At 40.7% G+C, this 16,979-nt stretch overlaps 1 protein-coding gene across 6 annotated transcripts in view; it reads right to left on the bottom strand.

Annotated features, from left to right (window-relative positions):
- Positions 1-16,979, bottom strand: part of LOC107994245 (transcription factor AP-2-epsilon) — a 236,105-nt gene that overhangs the window by 195,902 nt on the left and 23,224 nt on the right. For 2 of the 6 annotated variants that reach the window (XM_062071885.1, XM_062071891.1), the window contains exons 1-2: positions 16,566-16,728; positions 11,501-11,692 (exon numbers count right to left, since the gene is read on the bottom strand). Coding sequence is in view for 2 of the 6 variants with exons in the window: in XM_062071891.1 (XP_061927875.1) it covers positions 11,501-11,536 (36 nt within the window). In the remaining 4 variants the exon portion in view is untranslated. Of the gene's footprint in view, positions 1-11,500; positions 11,693-13,546; positions 14,661-16,565; positions 16,729-16,979 lie in introns of those variants that run through there. The other 4 variants (XM_062071883.1, XM_062071888.1, XM_062071886.1 and 1 more) reach the window with 3 other exon arrangements.

The following is a 16,979-nucleotide window of genomic DNA, read 5'->3' as shown; positions in this document are numbered from 1 at the left end:
CAACCAACGCGCCGCGCCGGTGTGCAAACGGCACACCGGCCGACCGACAGACGGACGGACGGACGGACAGACGAACAGAATGGATGGACAGACATCGGGGATAGACGGACAATCGGGACGGTCCGACGTTCAGAACTAATTGGAGCCACGAGATATTAAGAGAGAGGCAAAAGGAGGCGAGTAAGAGGGTTGGGAGACAGGGAAGGTGGACGATGGCACGTTGGGAAAAAAAACGGAGGGGCAGGATGGGGTGAAGAAGTGTTCGAAAAGGATCTCGTTAGATGGGTGGTGCGCCACCGATCGAACGCGCCAATGATCGCATTAACACGACTTGTCCGTCCGTGTTACGAGTTTGTTTAACGATACCGATTTTCGTCTTCTTGTTTCCCCTCTTTTCTGAATGCAGGTTAGGTCGATCAACTTTCTCGTTGAAATTTTAATCAAGAAGTTGAACGAGCAACAACGAGAAAATTGGTTGAACGTTTTCAGAGATGTATGCACATTCGTTGGATTAGTTTTTCTTTTGCTTTTTTTTTTTTTCTTTATTGATCGATATCAATTATAATGTCGGTGAAGATATTTTGCAAGGGGCTGGCAGTATGCAAATGAAAACGAGCCGGATCAAAGAATTGTTATCGAAAGCAAAACGTGTATAAAGGAATAATAAAGGTATATTGCCGTTGTAACTAAGCGTTATAGGGAACGGTGTATACGTTCGAAATTGAAAATGAATATGAAATATCGATACGGAAAATTATTATAAGGCGAATGAGAACAATTCGATGAAAAGTTATATACCGACATATTAAATTATACGTTACGGTACAACATTAATTAGCAATTGGACCGCGTGACGCGAGTTTGTTTAACGATATTGCACTGAGACGTTTCGTGCATTATAAACACGATATCCTTGTGCGAAATGATGTTTTGGACACGCGTTGCGTTTATTTGCATTAGCTTTGCATGCAGATGCACCAGAAATACGCCTTGGGTATCGTAACGAATGGTGACTCTCATCTACCCCTATGACGATGACATAAAGTGGAATAATATTCTGTTACAACATATTTCCCGAGTATTGGTATCGCGTTATAAATCTTGCGTTCGACCTACTAAATTCAGATTATTTCTCTTATCTCTTAGTTATATTAACGTCGAGTAAAATGATTGAAATGCTCAATTAAAGAAAAAAATAATAATAATTAAGAAGGAAAGGAAATACACTTTGTATCTAACACTTTCTACTAGCGTAAATTTTTATTTTAATTAAAAAAACGAGCTGTTGAAATGCTTTTTTTTTTTTTTAACTTCTTCGTTCGATATATTAATTATTTAAGATTATGGCCTCCATAAAAGATACGCTCGTTATAATTTGACGATAATTACCAAAGGAAGAGATGCCGTATCATTTCGAAGTGTGAGTTGACAAAAGGAAACTAGGGGCCCCGGTTTCCCCTACTAATAAAAGAGATCTATGATGATATTTTAATCTCTATTTTTATGTTCCCACAGATTATAGGCATCTTGGGTTACAACAAAAGCGAAATTAGCATGCTTCCACGATAAAATCTGTGCCCTCGTATCATTATCGAATTATGCCCGGCTGAAGATCGTAATCAAACTATGATGATTCACCTAGAAAAACGCCTACGTCGTGACGGTCCTTTCTTTTTTCCATCGCGTTAAAAAGACATAAAACAAAACGCTCTGAATATTAAATTAGACGAAGAAAAAAAAAGAAGAAAGAAAAAATGAATCGACCATCTCGCATATTTAATATCATTATAATTAAACGCGACGAAAGAAATTGCGATTTGCATAATTTATACAAGATTATGCGCGAGATAAAAAAAGAAATAACAATACAACAGGTGCGCGAAAGGAAATATCCTTTCCGTTAAAAAAATTAATTTTGCTGACTTGAAGAAATACACGTTGGTTAATCGCATGAGAAATGTATAAAAATATATCGAATCGAAAAGAGAAGGCAGATTTCTTTATTTCAAGCGCAAGACCCTATTCGGTCAGGAGGTTTTCAAGTTCACCACTTTAAAACGTGTATTCCTTCAATTTTCTAGTCGAGTAAGCGTTCGTTGAAGGGCTCTTGTGTGTCTGGCAAAGCGTGCACTATCCTGTTACGCGATCTCTCCCAGCCCGCAATCAAAATTCAAATCACACTTTTACAGCCGAACATAAAATCAATATTCGCCCTTTGGACACGTCCCTAAATTCCATCGAAAACAAATCAATGCACTCCTCGCGTTTAAGGACCAAAGATATCGAGTGCTTTCCCCGTATCTTCTTATTTTCGCGCACGAAATTAAAATTCCAATCGAATGAATGATAAAATGAAAAAAAAAAAACGTGTACGAATTAATTCTTTCGGTTAAGAAGATACATATCGATAATTTCTTAATTCACGGGATAAAATTTTAACTCAACTTAACCACGATCCATTAATTATTAATTAAACATTCTAACTCGATTGAGCCGAGAAGTAAGTGGAATTATCTAAGCGCAAGTCGGGAGAGGGAAATAAAAGAAGAGCAATAAATAGGGACGACTCGTATACACGTTGTTGCATACCTGTCGACACGAAAAAATAGATCGTCTGACGTCTGCGTAGTCGAAAGTGTAGCAAAACGAAAAGGACGCGTCTTAGGCATCCGGAATAGTGCCCTTATAAATGGTTTTTCTATATTGCCTCGTGTCTGGCTCACGTTGGACATGGACATGGGTTACCAGTTCATTTAAATAAGTTAAGGGTCTCGCTTAGTGGCTTAGCGGGTCCATTACAGCTGGGCAAAAGCGGCTAATTACCTGCCTGACGTGAGTTATAAACCCCACTCCGGCCATCGCTCCCACCTTTGAATATTTTTAACCGGATCTCGATTTTTACAATGAAAACTCCCTCCTCCTCAACCAGGCGCCCGTTTCTACAAACGTTCCTGACCTCGCTTTATTATCGCTATGGGGACCCATTCTCGCTATATTCCCCACTCTCTATAGAATTCTCTCCTCTCCTCTCCCCTCCTCTCCTCTTTTATACGCGCATGTTACACTTACATCGAGGACGAAGTTAATTAATGTTACATGGAGCGCGTGTATCGAAGGTTGAAATAGACGGGATCGTTTAAAACGTACATCCACGTTTCACGAATCAACTCTCGTGTTGGATCGCGGAAGGATTCTGTTATTGACCATGCGTTTATACGACGAGGCGACGGGGTATGGCAATCGGGGGTTTCGATATATGAAAAATTAACTGTCCACGCGGGGATATATTCGCGTAAAAAACTGTGTATACGTTGATGAAATTTCTTATCGAAAGTAATTCGGTCCCGGTTGATATTTGATGTTATTCCCTTCCCTCTCCCCTCCCTCGATGTCGATTATATTTTTATAACCAAGCTAAGCGAGACTCTTTTATACGTATATATATATAATCGAAGCGCGGGGGAGCAGCTCAGTTGGTTATCCAGGGCTCAATTACGAATGTTCGATACACCGAGCCGTAATTCGAGAATGAAAATTGTCATCTCGAAACGCTGTCGTTGAATTTACGTTTAGTTTTTTAACAAGCCCCACCGTGTCGAATCGAAACAATCACGTTCAACGACGAAAACTCGATTGAGATCGTGTACAAATGTTACAACGGACGACGAAAAAAACTACCCCTAAAAAAAAAAAAAAATAGGGGAAAAAAATAGAGAGAAAAAAAAAAGTAGAGAAAAATAAAACGAACGTCGACGACGAATCGTTTTCTAAATCGCGGGATCAATTTTGCTTTGCGGCAACGATCGGTTAAACGCCGAGTTTTTTTTGCCATTACCAGCCACGGCGATTCCTGACAGACAGAAATTTCGTAACAAACGATCGGTAAGGCGGCCCCTTTTGGACAGAAAATTAATCTAGTTTGTCATAACGTGGGCGGGTTAGTTCAAAGTGCCGCTAATGAGAAAAAGGCCGACCCGCGTCCTTCTTATTTGTCAATGGGATCATCGTGCCCATGAATCAAGCCGGAGAGATGCTCACTTGGGTTTTTCAACCGCGTTGAAAAGGTTGAAACTATTCTTTCCCTTTTATTTTCTTTTTTATTTTTTTTTTTTTTCTCCCATTCTCCCTCTTTTCGATAAAGTGGTTTGCCACTCTCGACTAATTAACAATCGTAGAAATAATTAAAGATAATCGATGTTTAAGTAAATGAAATTATCCCCTTGGGAAGAATGATGCGTGTTACAAGAGGAGGATGTTGGTAATTAGGTATGCACCGTGCATTTGTTTTCTTTTTTTTTTTTCCTTCGAGAAGTAATTTGCAAAGGCTTAAGGCCCCGGAATTATCCCCACGTGCATTCGGCTCTTGAACTTGTTTAAATAAAAACGAGAGAATACGGAAATTATAAAAATTGGATAATTTCCTTTCGACGATTATCCGATTAACATATGTACGCAACACCTCCATAAATTATATCGGATGGAAAAATAATAATATCTAAAAATTTACATCTACTTATAATCGTTTATAACCTTCTTTATGGAATGGAAATGAAAAAGAAAGAAAAGAAAAAAAATTTGCACGCTACTATCCCGATGACGTGTCGTCAAAGCGAGCACCAATTATTCGAGATACCAACGAACGTTTCCTACGTTTTCTTTAGACCTGATACTTCAATTTTGCGTGCACTGGCCCTAAAAAGCCCTGCGGGACTGGTTAGCTTTGGTTAGTGGTCGTGGAACGATGCGAACGACACGAACGGCTGACGAGATAGACAGACACTAGGGCGGAGGGAGTCTATTTCATGGTTAATTTGGCTAACTCGATTTCACCACCACCATTGCGACCAGCAACTACCACCCTCGAAAAACCAGGACCACTAAACTAGATATAGGGTGAATTCGATGGTCACCCTTCTCTCGCCGACGCACACCGCGCCAGAGCCCGCACTATGAAAAACCTCCGATATTCACCGTCACACCGTTTCGCCACTGGCGAAAGATGTAAATAATATTTCAAATTTTTTTTCTCCCCCCAACAACGAGGAAGAAAGCTACGTGCGAAAGAATCATCCGGGAAAAATATCTTCGACGTCTTGAACGACGTCCTACTTAAACCCTTAAGGAATTATCCTTGAAGCGTTGGCAAAGTTGCTTCAATGAATTGAAGCAAATTAACAGCGACTGAGAATGAAAGAAGAAAAAAAAAGGAAACGAATTGCGACAAATCACGCGGAGAAAAGTCTCTTAAATCCCGTGAGACGTCGAAAGACGTATGTAAGAAGAGAGACGTATAAAATGGAAGGAAGGGGAAAAAAAAAAAGATCAAGAGAGAAGGCGAGCGCAAACTCGAGGAAAGAAGTCAGGTGTGTAATACGTGCTGTTTGTCAGATGTGGCGAGAGGAAGGCGGAGAGGAGACAGAGAGAAAGAGAGTAGGAAGCAGGGCCAAGCAACGAGCCGGCAAAAGTATGATCCTTTGTTTCCGTTGATACATAAGACGACAGCCGGAGACTAGCCATCTTAAGGCCGGTTTTTCTGCAACGACGCGGATAATCCTCTCCCCCCACGAGCGTCGGGGAGCACTTTTCTGACAAGCCGAACCGGGCCAGCGTCGTCAACGTCGTGTCTACCGGCTCTCTCGCGAATGACAAAGGGAAGCATTCTCGGGGAGAAAAAAAAAAAAAATCTCCTGGAAAAGTTGGAAGCAAATATTAGTTGAACACTGGACTAGTCATTATTTCTCTTTGTGCTTGCAAATGCTACTCGCTACGGTGTCTTCCGCAAAAGGGCAGAACAAAGGAGCATGTCATCGTACAACCCAACCCAACCCTACCCCACCACCCACATCCCCCCTCCCCCTCAACCGCCTCAACGTTCACCTTCTCCCTTTTTTTCGCTCTTCTTCTTTCACTTCGAATGCTCCACCTTTATCACCAGCCACCCTATACCACTCGCCCACTCGTTCTTCTATTTCTCCTTCCCCCCTCCCCCTGTTCCTCTTCGACTACTTTCGCTTCGCCTTCCTCTCCTTCTCCTCTGTCCCTTCGTCTCTCTCTCTCTCTTTTTATGCTCGAGTCTTAATTACTGGAAGCAGAACGGGTTAAAGACTAAAACACAAGCCGACGTCGCTTGACTGATCACGGCGCGTCGCGTCTGACATCCGTGCCAAATGAAAACGGTCGAGAAAAATTATTATTGCGGAAGATATGTGACACCTTCTCCCCCTTCCCCCTCGCTATTTTTCTCACAAATTCCCCACGATCGATTTAACCGGTTTAAATCCGCGAAACCCCATATAACACCTATATTCGTCGATAATTAAATATTTATTCGGAAGAAAGGATTAAACACCAAACGATTTATCCCGTTTCTCTTTCGTGCTCGTATATATTTCCCTCTTTCTCTATTCCCCCTCGTTTCGCTCGTACGATTCCTCGCACGATTCGCCGCCGCCGATTCCGCGCGCGAAAAGCAATGAAAGTTATCTCTGACGGAAGAATTGAAACGCTGTGCTCAACTGAATTTGCCTTCTGCATTATAGAGGAATGTGTGTCCCGTGACATGGCCGGTGTACATAAGCGCGCATGAACAAAGTGGCGCTGCCCTTTGTGCCCGATGGGGGTGTGACAATGGACCTCGGCACTCCGCATTGTCACTGGGTTAACCAACGTTTTCAGGGAGGGGTATCACGGATGTTTGGCATCGCAGTGGCTCGGCCAACATCGGCTCATCATCTTTTATTCAACCCTTTGCGTGCTGCGGCATGCTGCGTACGTGACTCGCCCGTGGAACTATAATTACTGAACATCAGCCGCGTACATTTTAGAGAATTCCAGTTTCGCTCCGCATCGAAGTTTGAACGCTAACAAAGCGGAGCTTAGTTTACGCTACATGTCTCCCTTTCCACGACTCCTACCTCTGCTTCCGTTCAACCCGTACAGAATAAATAACAATTGAGCGAATCGTATTCCGTTAGTCTCCTGATACGCTGCACGTTTATCGATCTTATCCATCAATTTGCGTATGAAAGTCGGAGAAAATTTTGAATGTCCTTGGAAATTAATTAATTAGAGCGAATTACGTATTTGCTCGATTCTTCGAACATCGTATACTACTATAATGTTAAAAAATTATACGATATTCGATACATCATTTCAATCGAGAGACCGAATAGTTCGTATTAAAAGGATTTTCAAAAAGATCGTTGGAAAAAGTTTTGACAGTTTTACAATCCGCAAATCTCCGGGGCCGCGCGGCGGCAAACGTCAAACGGGGAGAATGAAATCGAAATTCAATTTCTCGTCCCTCGTTGATACCCGTTCGATGCGCGAGGATCTCCCCCGTGAAACCATCACACGATTACGCTAATTCGGCTATCATTTATTTTTCGTTCGCCCTTCCTTTTCCTTCTTATCCTCCGCGCAAACGAGCCACCCCTACCCTACTACCCCTCAACCCTCTCCTTCGGTGGTGAGCTGTTACACGGATCGAGCAACTTTGAAGTGCACGGTTTTTGATGTAGCCACCAACTGTTCCTGCGTCGTTCGCCATGCAAAGCAGTGAATCACGCATTAGGATGAAGAGACAAATAATCGAAGTAATCGAAAAGCGTCCAATGCTCGTCGAATCGAGGGCAAACAGTTTTCCTTTCCTCCTCTTCCTATCCAATTAATTTCCCGTAGTAAAATAAACATCTTCGAGATTTTTCTTCTTTCGAGATGCGAAGAAAAGCTAAACGGGCCTTCGAAATATCGACAAATATCGGCCGATATTCATAATCATAAAATTCATCATCGTCCAAACTTAATAATCCTCCAATTAATTCAACGAATCGAGTTGAAGCGGGTTTACACGAGTTTCCACAATGGGGGAGGTCGATTTATATCGGTGGTTGTCGTGGCATCAAAGGGATTCTAGGGAAATCGTAAAACACGACCGGTCCTTGTTCACTTAATCGAGTGCACGCACCCAGTTCCCCACGAGGACGATCGTTTCAACGCGCGAACACGAGCGCGAAAGTCGAGTGGATGGCGAAGACAAATATGCGGGGGACACGAAACCGCGGTTCCAGCCTCTTAACTCTTCTGATTCCGGCCGGGAGGGAGGGCACATGCGTGTACGTGTGCACGCACGTGTGCATTCGTACACGCATGTGCGACCAACCTAGATGAAATATTGGCCGTATGTTGTTCGTGAGGACGAGCCGTGCTTGCCTTCGTGGTTTTCCTATCGTTTACCGGCCGCCCGATCGGGGGAAGATTGGTGGAAGTCGCGGTGGAACGGACAAACAGCCGAGGAAGGTCGATAAAGGACCACGAATCCACGATACGTGGGAGCCGAGTATTAATTCCACGTACGGCGCACCCCTGTTATTTCAAGCAAAGACACGAGGCGATGCTCGCCTTTGCCACGCGCACGCATCATACTTTATTGGAAAATGTGCAAATACTGTTCTTAACCCCTCCCCTCTCTTGGTCCTTCTCCCTCTTCTTTCTTTTCTTTCCTTTTTTTTTGGGACAATTTTTCCAATCGAGATCTCATCATTTTCAAGTGAATGGTAAATGAAGAGGAATTTGTGAATAAGAACACGTACACGCGTTAATTTTTACGTTAAAATATATTATTCGTAATTCGTCGATGATGTGCGTGTAAATGTAAATCGGATCGCGAATTTAATTATATGTTCGATAGATGAAATACGTATTTCGTTGAAATGTATCGAACGATATAATTGCGTTTTTAATTTGCAATTTGCAACAACGACAAACAACGACTCGATCGAAATTTATAAACGCGCGAGGGATGTAATGTAAAACTCGAAATATCAAATTTTTATCATGTGCGAAACGATGTTTCGTGCTTTATCGCTCATGAATTCAAGGGAGATGAATTCTAAATACGCGTCCTCTGAGCCGGAAGAGAAGTTGCAACATCAAAACCATCGTCTTTTACGTGAAGCCTAGGCAAAGCTAGTGAAGTTCTCTAACAATATAATTCGATATGGACCGAGTCTGCCTAAACTTGTTTCCGTTATCCGCCATGGTCGAGGCCTTACATTTCCTGCCGTCGCTATGTGATTTCCGTGGCTACTGAAGGGGAATCTTGATACGCGCCATACTGTGTCGAATATATACCGACGTTTTTCACCGCACGAACGACCTTTTTTACGTTTCCACCGTGATCCTATTAACTTTTTATCGCCACGAGAACGTTTCTTTTCGAGCGAAAGTCTGGCGTGCGCGATTAATTTTTCGAGACCACCTCTGATTCAATACTTCCAACTGGTTCCCTATATAAGATTATTCCAACAGCGTTGTGTACTCAAACGAAATGAACAATTGCTTCTCGTTACAAATCATTATTATAGTTGAGGAACAAATGAATAAATTAAATTTCAAGTGATTTGTAACAGAGAAAGAAATATCGATACCACGTAATTAAAAAAGAAAAGAAAACGCTATTAACTTCCTTTCGAAATAAACGTCTAATGATTCTCAATATTTTTAAAATTGCGATCTCTCTTTTTTTTTTAACATTCCATGCCGCGTGATTCGGATACGTCCCACTCCGAACTCTCCCTTCCAACCCATTTAAAATTTTCTCCGTGAAATGGAATTTACAATAAAAAAAATAAATACTAAAAATTCCCAACACGAGAAATAAAAGAATAACCTCCCTTTCGAAATTATTGAATCGAACCTATCCAATTAATTTCCTAAAAAAAAAACGCTTAAACTCATAATGTCACGAAATGTCAGGCATGCTGTTTTATAAATGAACGTCTGAAAACGTTTTTCAGCCTTAACGCAGGCGTAATCGAGCAAACTGGTTCCCCTCATCGCACACAGAATGTCGGTACGCGAATCAGGCGTCGCTAATTTGCCTCGATAATGACTGCAACTACGGTGGAGAATTAACCGGCGAAAAGGGAGCCGCTGCTCGATCCGTATCTGACGCCTGGTTGGCTGCTTTATGAATGGGGAGGAACCTCGATGATCATCGCGCGATCACGGAAGAAGATTGATCTGTCCCCGATGATCTGCCACGTTTATTAGGAATGCCCGAGGTAACAGGCCCGAGGTTTCGACCGACTATCGACGCGATAGTTCTCGTTCGTGATAATAGCTCGAAATTGGGGCACGCGACCGATTACCTCAAAAATCCTATTTCCGTTTTTCTCGAGTTCCGTCTGCGTTTCGAAGAAATCGAATGTTACATTTTGATTGGGCTTAAAACCAAGGCCGTGTTCTTTTTCAACTACTTGATGGATTTTTTTTTTAAATTAAGAAAGAACCGTGAAGTAATTAAATTATATTTTTGAGCAAATTGTCGAAATAATATATTTTTCAAAAATATGGAAAATGTTAAATTAGCGTTTTATTTTTTTCAAAGGATGAATTTTTGCACAAATAAGGATCGAATAATGTATAAAACTTCACGGATAAATCTAGGCTAAACCGTCTTAGTATCGAACTACATTGAATAACTTATCTACCGTTTGTAACCACATTGTTTGAGGAAATTACGTGTATTACAAGTTCCATCAAATTCTATCGCGCAACAATAGCGTATTACACAGGCCTCATTTAACTCCCTTATCTGAGCTATTTAACATTGGATCTCAATTCCATCGTACAATAACTGAATATTACTCGCGAATACGCGTTCTAGACATTTTATACTACTATTTTCAACAGGCCAATGATTCCTAACGCGCGTGGCAAAATGAACAACGTGAATTCATCGAGTGCACAACTCGACGCCCATAAAAGCAATCTATTCGTCAACAAATATTTACCATCTAAATTATTGCACTTTCCGCGAATTAAACGGCACAGCTTCACCGTGTTACCTCTGTTCGCCGTACAACTACAGTATTTACACGATGTAATTGCATTTACATATCATTCGAACCAACTTTTGTGCGCAACAGTTCGCCGAGCATTTCCCTTGACTTTTGCACGGGTTAACACATGTCGATAGAACCGAATTAATTGAACAACTCGAATCGTTCGAGTTATTCCCTATTGTGGAAAGATAATTGTAGGGACTGTGCCAGTAGAACAATTTAACAGTGGAACAATTAGCTAATCAGTGAATAAAAATTGGAATAATCTCCGATGAAAAATATTCCGTTAACTCTCTATAGAATTAACGAAAAAAAATATATACCATTTGTTGGTTAAAACTTTTTATACATATTCTATAAAAAGATTATTTTTATTAAAAAAAATTATCTATAAAACTAACTTTTTAATCTTTGTAAGATTTTATTTTAATAAAAATAATCTTTTTATAAAATATACAAGAAGACTTTTTCAAGTTATTTTGTGTGATTAAATTATTAAAAAATTAATCTACCTAGGCTATCTAGTCTAGCTTTATATTTGATACGATGTCCAAATTATTATGATAGAAGTAGATTTTCGATTGCTTCATTATTTTTGTTCAGAATTTGTATTTCGATGAAAATGTAAGTGAAAAACTGAATTTAACACTTACCTGCCAGGCGTTGGAGTCCAGAGCGAGGTAAGACATATTGTTGTTACTGTCCTCCGTGATTGTAAAAATGTTGTGGACCCTCTAAACCCGTGGCTGATCGGCACTTTGTCGATATGGAAATTTTCACTCACGTCCCAAGACGATCGGTCGGCGGCATCTTCCGTCGGTGGTTTCGACAACGTGCAATGTATTCTGCAATATTAACAAAAAACAAATTTTCTAATTATAAAAAAAAAGTATACTTCTTGTTACACATTTCTATAAATTTACTAATTGTAAAAATTATAATAATATAGGAATTGTATGATTTAAAACACTACTAGATGATATATAAAATATTTTACACGATAATATTTTTTCTGATTTCTTTTATACCATTTTGTTAAATTTAACTTTATAATTAAAATATTATATTAATTATTATCTTATTAAATCATATTCTTATACCGTGCGCTTGATGATGAATTTTGAAATAATTTTCGCATATTATCCTATTCTTAATACTTATTACATTACTAATTGCTTATATAAATCTAAACTTTTCATTTATCAAATAATTATCTTATTTTCATAATCCGTTTATCTTCTGTTTCATATTTCCTCTATTGCGCAATTTTATATTATTTCCACAGCTTTCATTTCTGTACTCATTCATTATTAATACGCTATATTACAAAGGACAATAAAAGTAATTTCGTTTACACAGAAATAAATAAGCAAATATTAATGTGCATACCACGATTCAAAGCATTCAATTTTCAGATAAATCTAACGCACCGAAATAAAATTGAACCACGGAAAAATAAATCTTTGTAAAAAAAAAACCAATGAAAATATCGCTAATTTTAGCCGAAAAAATTTAATATTTACACAAAAGCATTTTTCATACAACGTATTTTCGAAACAAAATAAAATGGAACTAATGCAACGACTATTTGTAACAATATATTTCAAATGTATTAATAACGATGCATTTATTCCTATATAACGATGCAAGATCAAAATCTAACCTAACCTAACTTCTGCTTATACGACCATATTTGATACCTAAGTTGCAAAAGACGTCAAACAAAACGAATATTCCAAAAGATTTTTCCGAGAAATATTTATCATGGATTTGATGAAAAATTGTAAACAATATAAACGAAAAAAAAATAAACGAAAATAATAATATCATAAAAGAAATTGAATAACCGAGAGAATTACGAAGAAATAGACGGAAACCGAAAGTCAGCGAAAAAAATGTGAATTACACTGTCGACGTTTCAAATCCCCCGGGCGTTCCGTCAACGGATCGAGAACTTAGTTAAGCAAAGTTAAATACAACTCCCCGAGGTAGCACAACTGCCTTTTAATTGTAAACACTTTCACAAAACGAAAAGATAACCTGAGCCATTCCGGTACACGATGATTTTCTGATTAGTCATCGCGTTCAACGAATACATTCCATCACTTCGAATTATTTATTATCGTATTTTACATCGACATATTTCAGATTTATAATTTCAGTTTAATTATCATATTACTTATAATGCTTGCTTACTAATGCTTACTTTCGATTAGTAATAGTTCAACAATACATACTTGTTGTATATATCATTGTACATATTGTGTAGATATTACGATTATAATTAGATACGATCAGCATTAGAAAGTATGAATTATGAAGTATGAAAGTAAATCTCACTTTTTAAACGCGTAGATATCTATATTAAATATCTTAAAAAATAAAGGAAACGATAAATCTGATATTTGAATGTAAAAAACGAAGTAAAAATTACGTAGATAAATACCCTTATTATCGATTTAAAATTACAGACATTTTAAGAAAAAAAGAACAAATACTCGTAAAATTGATTTAAAATTTCTTAAAACTGTCATACACTAGGATTAATTAGATAAATATAACATTTAATTCTTTTTAATTGAATATGAAACGCATTCACGTAACCTGTACACGATGCAAGATAACCTAAACGTTATTCGTCACGTATCGAAAGAACGAAATAACGGAAAATTAAAAGAGAAAACGAAAAACGTACTTACCACAAGTTTTTCAAGACGAGTGCTCGATTATTCACGTCCAAACCACACCGAAATCAGTCTCGGATAACGAAAAAATTCAAAATCACAGAGTCACAAGCAGTCCGTTCGTTTTTTTGAGCGCGAAAATGGTGCAACGTCACACGTCACGAGGACGATCGTTCGAAAAAGCACTCGCGATGTTCTCGTCGATTAATACGCCGTTCGATTCACGTTTGAGAACGCATAAACACGATAGAAAAATTATAAACGCATCTTCTTTTCACTCGTATCAGTGGCTTCGCAAGGATCCATCGTGTCGACGATTCGCGAAACGCGAAGCAAGCGTGCGCGACGCGACGCGACACCGAACGTAATGTGCGTCGTTAAGATATTGTCGCGTTTCCAAAGCTTTCGACCTCCTCGCGAATAATAAACATTCTCTAGGTCGACGAAAATACGCAATATCGTCGACTCGGTTGTCCTCTTATTTTCGAATACACACTCGCGCACGCTTACACACAAACACGATCCAAGGCCCGGTAACCTAATACTCGGCTAGATTAGCAAAGGCTAATTCGAAATGCAACCCGCGTCTTCCTCTCTTTCTCATCGACTTCTCGATCCCCTTCTTGCCCTCTCTTTTACTCGCCTCCCCTCCCCATACCTTTCGCCTTTTTTTGTGCGATATTGCTCCGTCCTTCGACTCGTGCCTCTCTCCTTTCCTCTCTTTCTCGTTCCTTCTTTTCGTCCTCCCTCTCCCCTTCTTTCTCACTCCCTCTCTCTCTTCTTTTTCTTTCTCTCTCTCTCTTTCTTTCTCTCTCTTTACCTCACTCCCTTTGTGTCTCTTTCTCGCTCTCACACCCTCACCGAGCTACTTAGAACGATGGCCCCTTATATAATCGGTGAACACTACGATAGCAGAACCCTGCGGTAATAGGACACGAAATTTTCGGAATATCAAGAACTGGACCGGTATAGCACGATAAAGACGCGTGTGGATGAAAACGGCGTTGAGCGCGACGATACACGATGGGAAGGAAGAAAGTGACTTTTGTACGTTGTACCTCCCCCGGTGTGTGTTGCCACCGCACGTGGCGCGTCGCGACGTCGCACTGCGCTCGAGGCAAGAGAGGCGCCGCGGCGCCCCCCAACTCCTCTCGACAGCCACCCTTCGTAAACCACGCTCCCTACCTCCTCATCCTCCCTTTCGCTTCGTCAGCCCGCCCGCCCGCACCTGCGGCGCGTCCACCACCGACCTTCCCCTTCTCGTTGCACCCCACGGGGGTGTGGTGCCTCCGCCTCCAGTCACATGACGGACCCTGCGCGGCCTCCCTGCTATACGCGCCTGCCGGCGGGGATAGTCTAACCTAACCTACATGACTGCGTGATATAACCTATATGAGCGCGCTTCGTTTAACGCGTCGCGCTTCGTCAACCGATCGCATATACCTCTTCTCGGCTCGTACGGTTTCAAAATTTTTCCCTTTATATCTACGTTTATCGATATAGACATGGTATCGCGAGTGTTTATGAAATGATACAATTATAAATAATAATAATAATAATAAAAATAATAAAAATAAACTATTGGGAAAAAATATATTGAATATGGATATAGATAAAAAGGGAATGCTCGAAAGAGATCGAAGGTATGATGAATCGAAAGGAAGATCGAATACGCGATCGATATATATTTCGATAGTTATCGCGTAAACGATGCGTAAACGTGTGTGCGTGCGCGCGACGAGGACAGAGGGCTGGATTCCGCTCACCACACCCTTTTCATCCCTAATCCTAGGACGTACTGGATAACTGTATGACGCCAATACATTTGTGCCGCGTAACACGAAAAGGACGACGAATGCTTAGCATCGTCTGCGCATGACCGATCAATGCCCCTTCCTTCTCCGCAATCACCCCTCCTGACGAGCTACTACTACGCTACTACTGTACGTATACGCCCGACTACGTACCACCCCACCACCCTGTTCCCAGCGAACTAGGACTACAGCCCCTTTTCTTCGTACAGCCCTGCTCTGTCGTTACCTCCGCTGCCCATCCCACCCGGCACTTTCACCCCCTAGGTTCCCAGAACGAGAGGAAGATCAAGAGGAGAGTGCACGGTTAAAGGAGGAGAAACGTTCAGAGGTGGAGTGAAGAAAAGACTTCCAAGACACGTCGAGACTTCTGTTTTTCTCTCTGGAGATTTCGGCAGGTTTTCACGCCGTCTTCCGTGTCTCTTTTTACCGATATCTCTACTTCCTGTCTTTTTGCCGAATTCTCGTCGCATTCCTTCTATGCCTATTCCTTTCTTCAGGAATACCATGAATCTTCAATTCGATGGATCTATTCTAGATAAAAATCTCTCTTCTCACAGAAGAGAATTCGATATCTGAAACGATATTCTTATTCTCGTAGCTTTAGGAATCCTAGCTTTATTTCATCGTGTTGTTGCTCTAGTTGCGATTCGAAGTCGCCAATGGACAGATTAAAGACGTGTATTTAATATTCAGGAAGACTAATCGCGAATAGAACAAATAATCATTTCGATCGATAATCGGAAAGATCTATCGAGCCATTATTCATCGTGTTTCTATATTTTTCCCGGATTCCGTAAGGAAAGTGATTACTTTTACGAAGAGGCAACGGTATATATCGTCACAACGTGCCTCCAGTTTCCCTGATCGAACCGCTAGACTCGCGGGAGAGGTCAAACCGTCCATCTTCTTGTAAGAGGAGGCGCACCACGCCTATGTTAAATCGTGACTCGATCGAGAAGAAGGAAGCGCCGGTGTTATATTAGCGCCCAGGAACAACCTGATGCGATCCTCCAGGGTATTCACGGTGATTCGTGAATAGCCCGCGGATAGAGAAGCGAGAAATGCAAGATCGACGAACAACGGGTCGGGCGTTGCGCAATTAACGAGACCAACCGATTGAACTCGTAAGCAACTCGTCGGGTCGACAGGGTCAAATCGAATGATTTTTCGTCGTGAAAAACTCGATACGGCACCGTAGATGTTCGATATCTTGCGCTTACCTGCGGACAATGTTGCATCGGGCGGACATCGATGTGCAAACGCCTCGACTAGGAGGGCGTTCGATGGAGGAGGGAATTAGACTTCTCGTCGTTGCCCCGATATATCTATCTATCGACGGTCGCCTGTTGCCTGGCCTCTTCCACGCTCGAGAGCATGAATTAACGATACGAGTGAGATATCGTATGATTAGCTATTTCTTTTTCTTATTTCTTTCTTTCCTCGAATCTCAGAAATCGGATAAGTTTTACTTATCACACGTTAATAATGATCTTGAAGATAAAGAAATTACCTTGAAAGATAAAGATGTTTACGTATCTTGTACAATGAATAAAGCAAAAATTTTGATTTATAATTTTAAAAATCATGCTATCCTGGAGGTAGAAGATGCAAAGGAACGAATGGGATTGAAAATG

The sequence above is a fragment of the Apis cerana genome, linkage group LG2, assembly GCF_029169275.1.
Source record: "Apis cerana isolate GH-2021 linkage group LG2, AcerK_1.0, whole genome shotgun sequence".
Lineage (NCBI taxonomy): Eukaryota > Metazoa > Arthropoda > Insecta > Hymenoptera > Apidae > Apis > Apis cerana.
The sequence above is the reverse complement of the archived record's forward strand: the minus strand, read 5'-3'. Positions and strand labels throughout refer to the sequence as shown.